Genomic DNA, 17,396 nt, shown 5'->3' with positions numbered 1-17,396 from the left:
TTAGTGTAAAAAAGTTTTCTCAGTATTTACAGCAAAAAACATAATCAGAATACAACTTATTAGAAAACAGTCTTAAACATAGTATTAAGAAGTGTGCTTCAACAAAAGTTTAGTTTTGTTTGTAATACTTACCACATTTACAATCGATTTATATATGACTTTGATATATTTGTAGGCTTCCCTGGTGGCTCAGATGATCATCTGCCTCCAATTCAGGAGACCCAGGTTCCATCCCTGGGTAGGGAAGACATCCTGGAGGAGGGCATGGCTCCCGCTCCAGTGTTCTTGCCTGGAGAATCCCGCGGACAGAGGAGCCTGGCGGGCTGCAGTCCACGGGGGCACAAAGAGTCGGACACGACTGAGCCACTAACACTTTCACTTTCATCCTTTGATATATTTGTATCCCAATTAATATGTTGGTGAATCTAGAGGATTTTGATCACAAGATAGTAAGTATATGTGTATACATTTATTTATAATTATATTTTGCTGGACAGTTTCTATGGTCCATAGAAACTGCATGGCAGAAACAGATACTGCATTAGGACATAATTATGCGCGAAACGGAGCTCAGCCAGACCCGGAGTTCAGTTGCTAGTGTTCAGACGTCACTGGATGCATGTAAAGGGTGATGTCACAGTTTTATTCTGAGTCAGTCTTTATAATTATGTCAGAGGTTGTATCTGTTTCAATCACTTAAGCCAAGACAAACTTTGATGTCAAGTTAAGAAACGTCACGATCCGAGCTCGCGTGAAGAGGCGTGGCCGGAGCAGCGGCTCTTGCAGCCTTGGAGGCGGGGCCGTGGGGGCGGCCGGGGCGGGAAGTGCGCGCCCTCCGGCGGCCCCGCCCACGCCCAGTTATCGCGAGAGCGGCGCGTGTGACGCGCGGGCGGGTGGGGCGCGTCTGGGGAGCCGGCGGGCGGGTTTGAATCTGGTCAGAACGCGGGAAACGGCGGGTCCCGTGGACGAGGTGAGCGCCGCAGGGTCGGCTGGCGGAGGGCTGGGGGCGGGGGACCGGGAGACGGCGGGCTCGGTCGGGTCGGGTCCCTAGCACCGCAGCCTCCGCGTGGGCCGCGATCTCAGCCCGCGGCCCGGCCGGGGCTCTGAGGCGGCCAGGAAGGTGGCCGCCGGGGCCGGGAGCGCGCCACACTCCGCGCCTGTTCCCCCGGGACTGAGTTCAGAGGCCCCGCAACCTGGGCCGGGCTGACCCCGGGCAGGATCGCCTGAGCCCCGGACCGCGGGCTGACACACCGGGCAGGGTCCCTGAGCCACGGACCGGGGGCTGAGCCCGGACAGGATCCCCTGAGCCCGGATCAGGGGCTGACGCCAGACAGACGCCCCTGAGCCCTGGACCGGGGGGCTCACCCTGGACAGGGTCGCCTGAGCCCGGATCGGGGGCTGACGCCGGACAGACGTCCCTGAGCCCCGGACCGGGGGCTGAGCCCGGACAGGATCCCCTGAGCCCGGATCGGGGGCTGACGCCGGACAGATGCCCCTGAGCCCTGGACCGGGGTGCTCACCCTGGACAGGGTCCCCTGAGCCCCGGACGGGGGCTGACACTGGGCAGGGCCCCTGAGCCCTGGACCACAGACTGATCTCAGAGAGAGTTCTCTGAGCCCTTGTGCCCTGGGAAGACTGTCCTCAGGTGTCTCTCCTAGTTCTGAGATGAATGGTTGGCTCCAGGTGACAGGGGTTTTCTGCGATGACAACGTGACAGGAGTCTCTCTTAAATGCTCATCTTAATTCGGTACCAGCCCTCCTGTGCACAGAGCACCCTGCAGTTGGGACGGTAGGAGGTGATCTCTCCTAGAAGGTAGCTCTGGTTGGAGGGGCGAGGCATTGTGCACATCGTAGTGGTCACTTTGAGAGAGACTGAGGGAAGTTGGAAAATTAATCACCCTTAAAGAACTCCAGTCACAGTGCCAGAGAGAACATGGGGGCTATGGCAGTGAATCTGGTCGTCTACTGGAGGTGGGTTACTGTGGAAATTACGCTTGGAAATAGAGCAAACCAGAAAAGCTACCAGAATCACAAACAAGCAAGGTCCCTATTTTAAGGTAAATTGTTCTGTGTAGTTGGCTGCACCTTCTTTGGAATATCGTTCATTTAAAGTCTTAAACTGAAACTAGCCATCATCATGCGTTAGGCTTGTTGCTGGCGGCCCTCCTGCCTGCTTGGCGGGTCAGAAGTCATGCCCGTCTCTCAGCCATATGAGTTGAGGGCTGAGGAGGCCACACTTTGGTGTTACTTATGTGGAGAAGTTATTTCCCGTTCTTGTTGTTTGACTTAAATGCTGAGATCTTGGGGTTCTGCATTTAAGATGACTCTGTCCTGGTAATTGTTGCCATTGGCACCAGTAATTTTCCATGTTGCTCTACTTGTGACTGCAGGAGGTTTTCATTTATTTTTAAGGTAAGTGTCCTGCTACATGTATGTTCCATCATTTTGCAGTTGCTTCATGATGTCTTTCGAATCAGGTACTGCAAGCACTACGTGGTGTACATGGAAAATTGGGTTTTTAGGGGAGACGCAGTCCCTGAGCTCTCCTCCCGCGGGGCTGGGGAGGAGTGCCCCTGAGGCGCATACTCACCAGCTCCCAGGCGGCCTGAGGCCGCCACTGCACAGCAGGGCGACTGGCAAGGGTTTTCTTAAGGCAGGAATGGTGCCTGAGGAAGGAGAGTCTTCAGGTGTTAGCAGCTGGGCTCCGTCTGTTCTTTGCTGAGCTGCCTCAGACCTGAAGGAGCATCTTGTGAAGGTCCTGAAAGGGGAGAGAAGGTGAGCCTCCTAGAGCTGTTGGCTTTCTCTTTCCTTAGTCGGTAACTTCATTAATAATCGATAAAAACATGATGTTATGTTGATACTGTTCTCAGTGAAGAAAAGAAGGAAGTTATTTTTATTTATTTTTAGCTATTTTTTATCAAAGTATAGTTGATTTACAATGTTGTGTTAGTTTCTGCTGTACAGAATCAATTGTACACTAACCCACTCTCTTTTAGATTCCTTCCCATATACGTCATTAGAGAGCGCTGAGTAGACCCCCAGTGCTGTCATTAGGCTCTTACTCGTTATCGTTTTACATACAGTAGTGTGTATGTGTCGGTCCCTTTCCTCCTTGGTAACATAGTTATTTTTTAGATGTAAATAGCTTGTTTATGTCAGACTATTGTAAGAAAATGTCTGTCACAGGTAGTGTATGGATTTTCTTGCAGTTTTGGATACTAACTGTGATTGTGTTTTTTTACTAGTGTTGCAGAATAAATGCCATATGAAAAACAGTTTGATCTGCTATGGAAAAACGTAAGACATTCATACAAGCAGTGTCTAAGGAGCTGATTGGAAAATTTTTGCAATTCATTCAACTTGAGGTAAGTTTTATGTTTAGCTTTATTGTGATTTTGACTGTTAATATAAGACGTTTTGCTAAAATCATTATATCCACAAGTGAAATATAGTCATTTCAGTGAATCCGTATGGACCAAGGTATATTTAAAAAAGTAAAGCAAAACTATATACTGAAATAGATCTGCCGATGGGCAACTACTCACAGTGTTTCCTGTTTGCTTTAAGAAGGTTGTTGTGAGGATGCTAAGTGGCGTAACACAAGATGTTTCTAATTACTTACTTAAGTATTTTTTGATCTCTTGTTCCGTGCATGACATTGTGAGGAAGACATCCTTTTTTGTCCTCAGGTTATTTACAGTATTGTGGTGAATCCAGGTGTGTAGATACAGCAGGGTGAGGGCTAAACCAGGGCAGGGGTGTAGAGGGACCCAGGTTTAGACATCGAATGTTTCCCATCCTGATGAAAAGGCTGTGAAACCAAAGATCTAAAAGGTGAAATAAGTTAACCAATCAGAGAGGGGTATGGAGAAGGACTGCTTTAACCAACTGGGTTAACTCTGAAGACTGCAGAGGTACCTTATGCTTGAACTTAAAGCTGTTTGGTGTAAAAACACCAGCTGAGGAAGAAGGCAAGAGGTGACACCTGGAATGAGACCTCGACCATCCTGAGGGATTGCGACTGTCCTGAGAGGAACAGGGACTTTTAAGCAGAGAGTGACCTGTGTGCAAAAGGATGAAAGAGGGAGAGAAAGCTTATGAGGCAAGAGAGATAAAGACAGAAAGATAAGACTTACCTTTGGGAATGTTCCTTTGAACAGAGTAGGTTGAAGAGAGCTGGATGCTGGAGAGTGAGGGAGAGGCTGTGTCCTTTGTGACACAGGTCGAATCTGCGCATGGACGTGGGAGGGTGTCAGCCCGTGTGCGCTGTCAGGGGATCTGGTGCTGGCCAGGGAGGAGCCCGGGTTCCTGAGTCTGAGTCCGTTCAGCGAGGTCCTAAGTGGGAAGAGGGCAGGCTTGAGGGAGGAGGTGGCTCATGTGGAACGTGCTGAGAGGCTCCAGGACGCACGCATGAGAGGTGCAGGAGGAGATGGAGAGGCAGCCCTGGAGCCAGGAGCGGCTCTGGGCTGGAGGCAGGCTCGGGGGCGTCAGCTCTGGCTGGGATGCCTGGGATCATCTACGCAGTGTAATAGGAGAAAGGCCTAGGACCGACTCTGGAGGACCCCAGCTTTAGGGCCTCAACTCTAAAATACTGTGACCTCACTAGATCTGATCATGCAGTGCAAGTCAAAGTAGTGACAGCTAAGAATTGCTTGGAGATTGCGGGAGAGAATTCTGGACAGAAGTAGTGGGAAAGACAAAGATCCCTGTGGAGAGGAGGCTGGTAGGACTGGGGTGGAGAGATGGCCTTGCTCCTCTGTCCTGCCTTGCGAGTTCCGCGGCGCCCCCTCCGTGACTGACAGTCTTGGAAGCGTGCAGGCAGCTGCTCTGAGGCCTGTCCTTCCCCTGCCCTTGTTTGCTCGTTTATGCGTATGGAGGGGCTGCGTGTGTAACTGGTGCCACAACCTCCTTGGTGAGGCACCTGGTGTTGATTTGTGTCATTGCTGGTGCGTTAGTATTTCCACTTTTGTAATTAACAAGTGATCTGTGGGGAAATGGGCTTCCCAGGTGGCACAGTGGTAAAGAACCCACCTGCTAGTGCAGGAGACACAGGAGACGTGGGCTTGATCCCTGGGTCAGGAAGATCCCCTGGAGGAGGAAATGACAACCCACTCCAGTATTCTTGCCTGGGAAATCCCGTAGACGGAGTTGGTGGGCTGCTGTCTGTGGGGTCCCAAACACTAAGTGACTGATCATGCACGCATGCTGTGGGGAAGTAAATTGAGACTAGATAAATTCTTTTCTCCTCAACCAACTTCCATTGCCCATTGGAAGAAAACGAAAAGATGAAATACCACTGTCTCCCACCAGACTGAAAATACTACGTGTTGGGGAGATGTGGAATATTTGAAAATTTCATCGCTGCTGGGGATGTGGAAACTGCTACACCACTTAGAGTAACAAATATATATTCAACTGATAATGTTGAATGTATACAGACTCTTCAATTGGCAATCCATTCTTTATTTAGTCCTTAAATAAGAGCCATGTAAAACAATGTTCTTTGCAGTGTTTTTGTGAAATAGCCAAAACCCAGAAACAACTAAATAGTGATCAACAGAAGAACAGATAAATATATTTTGTTACGTTTATGCAATGGAAAACTCTACAGAAGTAAAAACAAAACTATATGGAAATGAAATGAAACTAAATGAACTGTAATGACATTCAATGTATGGATGAGCATCACTAAATAATGTTGGGCAAGAGAAGCAAGATATGAAAGAACAGAGACCTTGTGACCCAATTCTCTACCAAGTGGAAAATAGACCTGTTTACACAGCATGGTTTAGGGATGCAAATGGTGGTGAAGTTATCAAGAAAAGCAAGGCAGTAATTACCATAAAAGCCAAGGAAGCTTGGGAGGGGAGGGAGGCAGCCCTGGAGGCTGGTGGAGACACTCGGCTTTGTTTATCCACCTACAGTCACACTTAGTACGCTTTTCCATATGTATGTGTCACAGTATCTTTAAAATATATTGATAACTGGTATTTCTTGCCTGAATCAATTATTACTGTGATCACTACAAAACTGTGATTTTCCAATCCCAAATTGCTGCTGTATTTATTTATTGCTATTAATAGCGTGCCAGTGCCATTAGTTCATTATTGATTAGTTATTGGCTGTGTGTGTATGCTCGGTTGCTTCAGTTGTGTCTTTTTCTGATGCTGTGGACTGTAGCCCATCAGGCTCCTCTGTCCATGGGATTCTCCAGGCAAGAATACTGGAGTGGGTTGCCATGCCCTCCTCCAGGGGATCTTCCTGACCCAGGGATTGAACCCATGTCGCCTGCATCTCCTGCACTGTAGGCGGATTCTTTACTGCTGAGCCATTGGGGAAGCCCAGTTATCGGCTACTATTTATTATCAGTATGGCTTCATTGGTTTTTATTTTATTCAGAGTTGTTACTGTGGCTCTTGTGGTGCTCAGGTTGTACCAGGTTGGATACAGGGACAAAGTCAGGGCCCAAGACTGGTTGGAGACCAGAAACTCAGCTTGCAGTCCTTGGCATGGCTGTATTATTACTGTTGTGGCGCTTACTGTTACTTGAGCTTTGGCATACACTTGTAACCAGACTTCAGGCCTGGAGACGGAGGACATCTGGGTGGATTGATGTTGGGGGCAGCTTTGCTAAGGGGGTGAAGAGGAGCATACCGGAACTGACTAGGGGAGGAGGAATCTGCTGCTTTCTGTCTGATCGTTCCTGCACTTTGCCTTTAAGGACTGGATTTCAAAAACTACAGCCTGACCCTAGAATCTGAAACTTAGTTACTAGCACATAAACTTCTTCTGATGCCATTATAAAGAAGATAGAACTGTTGTCTTGTATTTCAAATGTAACAGTTGCTATTTATTTTGCAGAAGGATACTTCTGACCCCTTCAACCTAAATGAGTTGCTAGATGAATTATCAAGGAAGCAGAAAGAAGAACTATGGCAAAGGCTCAAGAATTTGCTAGTAGATGTGTTGTTGGAGAGCCCGGTGGAGGGGTGGCAGACAGCAAAAGCCCCCAGTGAAGACAGTATGAAAACAGAGCAGGACTCAAAAATGGTAACCCTCGTCCTTCAGAAATAGATTTCCTTTTTCTTGTTAAAAAAGTAATTGTTTATCGTATATAATGAATTTTACGTTGTTAAAGTTAGAATATGAGAGTGAAGTGAAGTGAAGTCGCTTAGTCGTGTCCGACTTTTTGCGACCCCATGGACTGTAGCCCAACAGGCTCCTCCGTCGAGCACCAGAAGTCTATTTAATGGAGTTATACCTTTTTTGATCCTACCGTTATTCACCTAGTATTCAGGGTTGCTCTTTTCAAACTGCTGACCTATGTTCAACTTTAATTCACTTTTTAGAATAAGTGTCAAGTGTGGCTTTATTTTCATAAATTTAGTAAGTTTTACCTTTAAAATTAAATTTCAAGTTGATTTTAACTTACTTGTGCTTTGATTTTTTTGTTTGTTTTACTTATAGCATAGAAACATAGAAATAATCCATGCAGTTACATCTGTGATTCTTGCTTCTGTGTCGGTGATAAATGAAAGAGAGAATTATGAAGCCTTGCTGGAGTGCGCTGTTATCTTAAACGGTAGGTTGGCTCTGCAGTAACGTGGGGCGTGAACAGGTGCTGTGTCTGAGCGACATTCAGTAAAAGGGGGCCCCCAGCAGTGGGGAGGCAGAGCTCTTGTACTTCAGCTGAAAGAAATGAGCAAAGGAGCATTCTTTTAGGGGCTGTCCTGAGTAATTATTCCATTTGAGCCACGTATAAATGTTTCAGATGGTGAAAATGTGCATTGCTGGGCAACTGATTGCTGTTTAGAAGTTTTTTAGATGTGTCTTATTTGAACCGTCAGGACCCATAAGAGCTGGTAAAGGGGAAGCAGTCATTGTAAGTTGCTCAGTGGGTGATTTTCTGCGCAGCAGTTCCGGGTAGCCCAGTACCTGTGACGCCGCATTTTTCTCTTTAATTGTGTCATGAGGGTGACCTGGGGAATAACTGTTGACGGCTCCTGCTCGAATGTTCCAAGTTGGTGCTCTTCAGATTTTAACTAAACTGTGAAGTGATAGTTATTAATTCAGTAGGAACACTAGTCTGAATTTATGAGAAGATCTGATCATATAATGTTTGAATGAAATTATAGCTATAAAAGATGCAAAGGTAACTTTGAGTGATTTTTTTTTTTTTTTTTAAGAAAAATCGCACAGGTATCCTCACCTCCTACTATGTGAATCTGGTTAGTTCCCTAATGAGATTCTGTCATCAGATTCTCACTGGCATTTTCATTTCACACATAAACCAGAGCCACTTGGCTTAGATATCTGTTTCGTATGCTCTTTTATTCAGAATTCTTGTGCTGAATTACTGTGTCTTATTAAGATTACCCCAGTCAGTATGGAAGGCGCTCCCAGATGCTTGTGGGTGTTACCACCCGTTCATCCTCAGTCTCCAAACATGCTTTATAAAATTCCCCATTAATTCAGGAATTTCACTTTAGAGTAATGGCTTTCAGATGTCTGTGGATCATAGTTACGAGCGCACTGTCAGTATTTTAGTTTAGCTCTTGAGCTCTTCTGTTAATAACAGCACTGCAGCTTTTCTCTTCATTATAATAGTTGCTTTTACTATTTTTCACCAATGAGCCAGAACTTGAGGCCAAGAAACTGAGGGGTAGTTGTGGGGTAACTGGTCGCTTGGCCTGCCCTGGCTTGGCTGTTGAGTGTTGCCATGGGTGTCCCTGCACTTGGGTTTGGAGCCTCTCGTCATTAGGAGTTTGGACAATAGGACCTCTTGGTCTTCTAAAATTTCCTGTTCTATTGGGTCTGCTTTTACAATATTGGTGGAACAGTGTTTTCGTTAACATTGTCTGTGTGCTGGAAATCTCGTGCAGAAGTCCTGGTGAGTTAAACTAACGTCTGCTGGGCGCACCTTGTGAGTCACAGGCTCTTTGGGTTGGAGCTGGACTGGCCCCGGTTCACTGCGCGCACTCACTGTGCAGCGCCTGCTCTGTTGCAGGAATTTTGTACGCGCTGCCAGAGGGTGAGCGAGCGCTGCAGGGCTCCATCCAAGACCTGTGTGTGAAGTGGTGGGAGAGAGGCCTGCCCGCCAAGGAGAACATGGGCAAGACCGCCTTCGTCATGCTGCTGAGGAGGAGTCTCAAGACGAAGACAGTGCGTTCCCTTTCTAAAGTACACGCTGTGCTTTGCGGAGAAGTACACGCGTTTCTACCAGTTAAGAGTTACGTCTGCTTGCGAGAGGCCTGGCCCAGTGGCTCCCAGTCGGGGTTTTTCACAGGGTGATGCTCAGAGGTGGGCGGTCAAGGGTGGGCAGAGGCTCCATGTGCATGCGTTGTACACAGACTCTCTTCCCGTCTTCCTTGGTGTGTGGCCTGTGGAAGGCTATTCCCTTGATGGGAACTGCTCCAGGGAGAACCGAGGCGGTGGGGGTGTCAGGGAGAGCCTGCCGACCCGAGTGGGTGGGCAGGAGGGCAGCTGGGCGGGGCTGTAGACTGCCTCTCAGAGCTGGGGAAGCTTCGGCGGGCCAGCAGAAAGCATGGTGAGCGCAGGATATAACGGGCTGTTTCTCACCCTTCAGTCTTTGGCATGCAACTCAGAGATCCAGAAAAAGAGCAGTTCCCCCCCTGATCAAACAGCAGCAGACACTTAGGTTCATCTTAGAAAACTGGGCAAAAGAAGAAGAGGGAAAATGAATAAAAAACCAAAAATCGTCAGTAGCCCCACTTCCAAGGTGACCCTTGTGAATTGAGGGATCTTTGGGGATTTCTCTTTGACCTCCCCCTATATCTTTGCTGACTTGTCACAGATTCCTGCAAGTGAGATTTGTAAGTCAGTGGGTTTGAACTTGGAGCTCGGTACACATTGCCAGCAGCTTTCTATGCACCTTGCAGCTGATCACGTTCTTACCTTCCGTGGGACGGACTGTCCCACGGTGGCCTCCAAGGAGCAGTCAGTTTTACAGCAGAAAAGAACCTTTTTGCCTGCATCCTCAGCTCGCACTCTGACTCCCTGCTGGCCATAGGAGTAATTGAAAAATCGTTGTTTGTGTCAGAACTTACCCATAAGCCATCCTTGATTTGCCTTTTTAAAATCCATTTTCCCTGCCATTCTTGTTCAGCTTTAAGATCAAGGCTTTATTTAAACGTCTGCACTTGTGCCATTTACCACGGTAGCCAGCAGCCCCACGGGCCGATTACATTTCCACTTAAGAACATTAAAGACTTGGTTCCTGGTGGCGCGGTCCTGTGGCGGTCGCTCTGTGGCTCGGGATGGCCCAGGCTCTGCACGCTCAGCACAGGGTCCCCTCCTCGTTGGTGCACAAAACAATGCGCAGTGCTGGCTGTCAGCATCTCTGCTTGCTTTTGCCTGGGTTTTAGGAAAATGTTCTCTGGAGCTTCATTTGCAAATTTTAAACTGTTTTCTCTTGTCATTTGTTTTTTTTTTGATGACATAAAATAGTCTCATAGTTAATTTGAAATGTGACCTTACCCTTTATTAAAAAAAAAAAAATTAGTTGTTTTTCTTTTCCTGTCATCCTCAGGGTACAGACATATGTCGGCTGTGGCGTATCCATCAGGCTTTATATTGCTTTGATTATCATTTGGAAGAAAGTAGAGAAATCAAAGACATGCTGCTTGAGTGCTTCATAAATGTCAATTACATCAAAAAAGAAGAGGCAAGTAGTTTTTCATCTTAGTGTGTTTGTGAACTGCTTTTTAAACAATTAATTTATTTTCTGGCTATGCTGAATCTTTGTTGCTGCGTGCAGGGGCTATTCTTCGTTGCTATGCGTGGGCTTCTCAGAGCTTCTCTTATTGTGGAGCACGGTCTAAATTGGTGTGTAGCATGTGGGGTTTTCCCGGACCAGGGATCAAACCCATGTTCCCTGCATTGGTTCAGTTCAGTTCAGTCGCTCAATCATGTCCGACTCTGTGACACCATGAACCGCAGCACACCAGGCCTCCCTGTCCATCACCAACTCCTGGAGTCCACCGAAACCCATGTCCATTGAGTCGGTGATGCCATCCAACCATCTCATCCTCCGTCGTCCCCTTCTCCTCTCGCCTTCAATCTTTCCCAGCATCAGGGTCTTTTCCAGTGAGTCAGCTCTTCACATCAGGTGGCCAAAGTATAGGAGTTTCAGCTTCAACATCAGTCCTTCCAATGAACACCCAGGACTGATCTCCTTTAGGATGGATTGATTGGATCTCCTTGCAGTCCAAGGGACTCTCAAGAGTCTTCTCCAGCACCACAGTTCAAAAGCATCAATTCTTCAGCGCTCAGCTTTCTTCACCGTCCAACTCTCACATCCATACATGACTATTGGAAAAACCATAGACTTGACTAGACAGACCTTTGTTGGCGAAGTAATGTCTCTGCTTTTTAATATGCTATCTAGGTTGGTCATAACCTTCCTTCCAAAGAGTAATCATCTTTTAATTTCATGGCTGCAATCACCATCAGCAGTGATTTTGGAGCCCTCCAAAAAATAAAGTCTGACACTGTTTCCACTGTTTCCTCATCTATTTCCCATGAAGTGATGGGACCAGATGCCATGATCTTAGTTTTCTGAACATTGAGCTTTAAGCCAACTTTTTCACTCTCCTCTTTCACTTTCATCAAGAGGCTCTTTAGTTCTTCTTCACTTTCTGCCATGAGGGTGGTGTCATCTGCATATCTGAGGTTACTGATATTTCTCCCGGCAATCTTGATTCCAGCTTGTGTTTCTTCTAGCCCAGCATTTCTCATGATGTACTCTGCATGTAAGTTAAATAAGCAAGTTATAGTATACAGCCTTGATGGACTCCTTTTCCTATCTGGAAGGTATTTCCTATTTGCTGCATTGGTAGGTGGATTGTTAACCACTGGAGCACCAGGAAAGTCCTGTGAGCTGTTTTTTAATGGGTGTTTTTCCTAAGTTTGTGAGTTTGCTGTTGCATTGTGCTCAGTTTTTTAATAAAAGAGGCAGCTTAACTGTCAAGAGCTATTATATTTATTGCAATTCATATTTACTGCATGGCAGTGTTAAGCAAACATTTTACAAGTCATTGTGTATTTCATCATTAAAGGAGATGGTAATAGGTGGCTGTGTGAATCCCGGGGGAACCATGATTGCATTTTAAATTAAAAATGACTAAAAATGAGGTTGAGAAGACACTTCCCCGTGGATCCGATGTGACCTTCTGCCCTAATTCCAGGTTAACTGACATATAACTCAAAGCTGTCATCACAGGATTCTTGGTTTTTTCATTCCCATCCAGTAAATCCAAAGCGAGGTTCCTGGCCCAGTGCTATGCTGTCCACCAGTGGTCACTCCCACACTTGGCTACTGGGCACATGAAATATGGCCAATCCAGTTGTGGCCTTAAATGTAAAATACATAGGGATTTGAAACTTGATATGGAAAAAGAATGTTAAATATCACATTAATAATCTTTGTGTATTTATTACATATTTAAATGTCACTTTGGATATATTAGATTACATAAATATATTATTAAATTAATTTACGGAGTGGCTTGCCTAGTTCTCTTGGACATGCTCATCTGTTATCTTTAAAGTTTTCTGCACTTGTTTTATTTTATTTATTTTTTTAAGAAGTGCTGAGAACATGAGCCTCTTAATAATTTGTTGTAATTTTGGGTAGAGTTTTGGTTCCACTGGGCCTTTGTTGCTGCTCGGACTCTCGTTGCAGCGAGCGGGGCTGCTGGCCGTCGCTGTGGCGGCTTCTCTTCCCGCTGAGCGTGGGCTCCGGAGCACAGGCTCGGTAGTTGTGTGCACGGGCTGGGTTGCCCCATGGCACGGGGTCTTCCTGGGCCGGGGACCAAGCTTGTGTCTTCTGCACTGGCGGCCGCATTCGTTACCACTGGGCCCCCAGGGAAGCCCCTCTGTAGTCTTTCTGTTCATTGTTGAGTCACTCAGTCGTGTCTGACCCCATGGACCCCATGGACCCCATGCCAGGCTTCTGTGTACTTCACTGTCTCTCAGAGTTTGCTTAAACTTATGTCCATTGAGTCAGTGATACCATCTTATCCTATCCTGTGTCACCCTCTTCTCCTCCTGCCCTCAATCTTTGCCAGCATCAGGATCTTTTCCAGAGAGTTGGCTGTTCACATCAGGTGGCCAAAGTAATGGAGCTTCAGCATCAGTCCTTCCAATGAATATTCAGGGTTATCCCTTTAAGATTGACTGGTAGTCTTTTTAGAGTGACTGTATTTCCATGTTGGGATGCAAAGCATGTTGTTTTTGATATAGAATATAGCCCTGTTTCTGACTGCTTGTGGCCTCAAACATGATTTGAGGCAAAAGGGGGCAGCGGTCACCCGTCCCTGAAGGCGGTGTGGGGAAGGACCTCCCAGAGGAGGAGGGCCCCCTGAGGACCTTGCTCGGGCCTCACTCGGAGTGCGACAGGGCCGGGCAGGTCCTGACCCCAGCATGCCTGCTCCCCACGCCCTCTCTCTCGGGTGACACCAAAGGGCTCGACCTGACTGCTGCCCACACTGGCTGAACCTCCAGCTCTGGGTCAGAAAGGCTGTGTTCAGACCCCTGGTGTCCACTGAACAGGTGGGAGCCTTGATCACACACCGTTCAACCTCGGTGTTTCCTTCTGTGGTGTAGGAACAGCGGCCGCCATCTCCCAGGGTCCTCTCGGGGGCACACGGGGCCTTTCACAGGGGCCTCCGTGCCCGCGTGACAGGAGATACTCTGACTGCCGTTGCTGCTCTGATGTCGCTGTTGGAGAGACACTGGGCCTCTGCCCTGAAGTGTGGGAGAGTAAAGTATAGAGTGGATTCAGACACACTTCGTATTGACTTACACGTCTGTGTGTATGTTAGCCGCTCAGTTGTGTCCAGCTCTTTGCAACCCCATGGACTGTAGCCCGCTGGGGTCCTCTGTCCATGGAATTATACATAGCAGTGGGTAAACTGTGCTTGTTTCACACACACACATACACACACACACACACACACACACACGCAAATGTAGATGTAAATGGTCTTTCCCAGGAGGCTAAAGTGGTAAAGAGATGTGGGTTCGATCCCTGGGATGGAAAGATCCCCTGGAGGAGGAAATGGCAGCCACTCCAGAATTTTTCCGTGGGAAATCCCATGGACAGAGCACCCTGGCAGGCTCTAGTCTATGGAGCTGCCAAGACTTGGACATGATTTACCGGCTGAGCACTTAGACATGAATATATATGTGTGTGTTAAAACTCTCTCTTTTTAACATTTGTGTTCTCTTTTGAATTTAAGATAGCTGAACTTAGTGTCCTAATCAGTTATTTGGTCAGGTCAGTTTCCAGTCATTCTAGGTAAATGATAAACCTCTTCTGGACTCTACTTGACAACTTATTTCCATTAAATACTTTTTAAAAACCTTGCCTGTCAAAGCATGATTGCCCTGCTGTTTGCACCCGAGTGTGTGGCCCCCGCCTTCCTGCTGCCCAGCTTGGTCCCCCCGCAGCTTCGGCGTGAAGGGTCCGAGTTAGAAGTATGGGTGCTTCCTTTGTTGGGTGTAGTGAATTCAGTACTAGTTACACTTTCAAAGAACTGTTTGTTTTTAGTTACTGGGAACTTTTTATTTGGTTGCAATTTTAACATTACATCCTATTTTTGATTTATAGGGAAGAAGATTTCTTAGTTCTCTCTTCAATTGGAATATAAATTTCATTAAAATGATTCATGGGACCATTAAAAACCAGTTACAGGGATTACCAAAGTAAGTATTAAAAGCAATTAATATTTTGTGCTTAGTTTGGTTTTGAAAGTTTCTATTTGACCTGACTTTGGTCAGGTCAACTTTTAGGGGCTTCCCTGGTAGCTCAGATGATAAAGAATCTGCCTGCAGTGCAGGAGACGCAGGTTTGATCCCTGGGTCAGGAAGATCCCCCGGAGAAGGGAATGGCTACCCACTCCAGTATTCTTGCCTGGAGAGTCCCATGGACAGAGGAGCCTGCTGGGCTCTAGTCTATGGGGTCACAGAGTCAGACGTGACCGAGTGACTAACATGACGATGATGATGATTAGAAGCTTTAGAAAGTATCCAAGTTATTATTTGTTATGTGCTGCTGTATTACTGAAGACTTATTTTCCTTGCTATAGGAAACCATTCTTTTTCAGTAGTGACGCTGAAATTAAGACTTTCCTTTGTGGTAGTTGTTTACATAGATGATTCACTGGTTCCAGCTCAGCCTCAGCCGTAGTACCGTTCATGTGACTAGCGCGTCTGGGCCTCTGGGTGCCGTGTGCACACTGATCTCCCGAGGGCGGAGCTGTGTGGTGGTGCAGGAGCCCTAAGGAGGGGCTCTCCCGATTCCCCGGCCTCGGGGCCCTGGCAGCGTTTGGAGCTGTTTGCCGCATCCGAGGTCAAGTCCTTCACCTGCTCTGGAGTTTTCAGATCCTCTACCCCGTCAGGCGGCTGTGTGAGAACTGAGTTGGGGCTCGATGCTGGGTCTCTGACTGCTCACTGGAGTGCTGCCTCCTCTCCCCTCATCTGCACAGTATTGGGTTGGAGCAGCAGATTTTCCTACTTATGAGTCTAAGCCAACCCCGGTGTTCAGGGGTCCCTGTGCCTGAGCTGGTTAGTCCAGAATGACTCCGAGTTAAAGTGTGTTTGTATTTAAACTTTTTATGTTTATAGTTTGTATTAGAAATAAATTTATCTTTAAAGTTTTTTACTTAAGAATTTGGTTCTGGGCATATGTGTCATAGTTTCGCAGAAAATAGTAAGTTCTGGGGAAGCAGTGACTGAGAAGGAAGAAGTTGTTTGACATTTCAGTCCTTCTCCAGACTAGTTTCTGCTTCCTGCTCCAGGCAGACCACCTGTCTCTACTTTGCAAAGCACTAGTGTAGAACAGTGTCTCCCTCCCTGGGAGAGGAGCGGACCTGAAATGATACATGTGGAAACCATAGTTCTTCAAACTTGGATTAAATTTTTTCTTTTTTCAGATCTTTGATGGTACACATTGCGGAAATTTATTTCAGAGCTTGGAAAAAGGCTTCAGGGAAAATAATGGAGGTATTTCCTTTTTGTTTTATGAAATGTTAGCACATTTTTATTGTGTTCTGGTTACTAAATAAGTAGCCACAGTAGGGCTGTTTGAAACCCTTGCTTGTGCCCGTCCGTCAAGCCAGAGCTCACAGTGAGTGTCCACACCTGCTCGGGTCACGTCCGCACTGAGCGCCGCCTCAAGAGGTCCCTCACTCACCACGATGTGCAGTTTGAGTGGAACCAAGGCTTTTGCCCATTTTGGCAGCTCTAGACCTGCAGTGTCCAGCCACATATATCTGCTGGGCCTTTGGGACGTGGCCAAAGAGATGGGCTATAAATGTAAGAAACTCACCAGATTGGAAGACAGTCTGGAAAAGAAGAATGTAAAGTTTCTCGTGGATATTTTAAAAAGAATATTGATTGCATGTTGAAATGATAGTGTGTTGGATAATTGGGCTAAACAAAATATATTATTAAAGTAAGTTTGCCTTTTTTTTTTTTTTCTGTTTTTAGTGTGACCACTAGAAAGTTTAAAATTGCGTTTGTGGTTCATGTTGTGTTTCTGTTGGCAAGTGCTCCTTGGGAGACTCAGGCCATCTCTTTAGCAACATAATTTAAGAATTTAAAGACGTTTGTTTGCATCAGGCTTAGAACCTTTAATGACTGTAACACCTACCTTCTGGCTGTGTAATTCACAATTAAACATTCATAGGCTCTTTTGGAAAAAAATCAAAAGAGAGTCTCTGATATCCCTTACGTTCTTCTCACAGTAGGTTCTTAGATGTATTTTCTTCCTTCTGAGAGTAAAATTTTTACTCTAAGTCATAAAAGGGTCTTTTCTCCTGGGGGAGCAGGCCCTGGATGGGTGTCAGGGGCAGAGGGGAGGCTAACCACCCGATGTTTGTAGCTTGTTTCTGTTCACTCTGCTCTCTTGCCCAGCTTGAGCCTCAGTTAAATATGCTGTCAGTTATCACTGATGCCTGCTTCTAGGAAACAAAAACCATTCCTGTTCCCATGTAGACAGCTTCTACAATAGTTTCTCGGTGTATAATTTTGGGGGAAGTGGCGGAACCAGGATGTTCTTACTCATTTTTTGCATCGCTCTATACTCCGTGAAACTGCTCACAGGAAGGAGTATTTGTTCCCCTTTTCTCTAGCAGTGATTTAAAGAATAGGAATTTGTGATTTAAAGTGTAATTGTTTGTCCAGATCTGTACCAAATTAATATCAGAAATTTGTGCTTCTCAGTTTCACTCCCTTCCGTCTGTCCCTTCAAGTTTATAAAGCAAATTCCAGATGTGACACTTCACTCTTGTGTGCTTCAGGATGCATCATCTCTGAAAGGTCTGGTTATACAGTGCCATCATCATGCTTACTTTGTGACCCCCATGGGAAAT

The 17,396-nt window shown here is 46.5% G+C and overlaps 1 protein-coding gene across 50 annotated transcripts in view; it reads left to right on the top strand.

Moving 5' to 3' along the window:
* The first annotated feature begins 860 nt into the window (after nucleotides 1-860).
* The window catches only part of NCAPG2 (non-SMC condensin II complex subunit G2), a 65,558-nt gene continuing 49,022 nt past the window's right edge, over nucleotides 861-17,396 (top strand). For 4 of the 50 annotated variants that reach the window (XM_081535534.1, XM_081535526.1, XM_081535531.1 and 1 more), the window contains exons 1-8: nucleotides 861-970; nucleotides 3,246-3,365; nucleotides 6,862-7,050; nucleotides 7,468-7,582; nucleotides 9,008-9,162; nucleotides 10,550-10,684; nucleotides 14,633-14,727; nucleotides 15,957-16,026. In XM_081535534.1, the coding sequence (XP_081391660.1) occupies nucleotides 3,288-3,365; nucleotides 6,862-7,050; nucleotides 7,468-7,582; nucleotides 9,008-9,162; nucleotides 10,550-10,684; nucleotides 14,633-14,727; nucleotides 15,957-16,026 (837 nt within the window). In that variant the 5' untranslated portion in view covers nucleotides 861-970; nucleotides 3,246-3,287. Of the gene's footprint in view, nucleotides 2,058-2,653; nucleotides 2,776-3,245; nucleotides 3,366-6,861; nucleotides 7,051-7,467; nucleotides 7,583-9,007; nucleotides 9,223-10,549; nucleotides 10,689-14,632; nucleotides 14,728-15,956; nucleotides 16,027-17,396 lie in introns of all 50 variants that reach the window. The other 46 variants (XM_081535527.1, XM_081535532.1, XM_081535520.1 and 43 more) reach the window with 24 other exon arrangements.

The sequence above is a fragment of the Giraffa tippelskirchi genome, chromosome 10, assembly GCF_054371585.1.
Source record: "Giraffa tippelskirchi isolate mGirTip1 chromosome 10, T2T-mGirTip1v1.2.pri, whole genome shotgun sequence".
In the NCBI taxonomy this organism is placed as follows: domain Eukaryota; kingdom Metazoa; phylum Chordata; class Mammalia; order Artiodactyla; family Giraffidae; genus Giraffa; species Giraffa tippelskirchi.
Note: the sequence above shows the minus strand (reverse complement) of the source record. Positions and strands in the feature narration are given on the sequence as shown.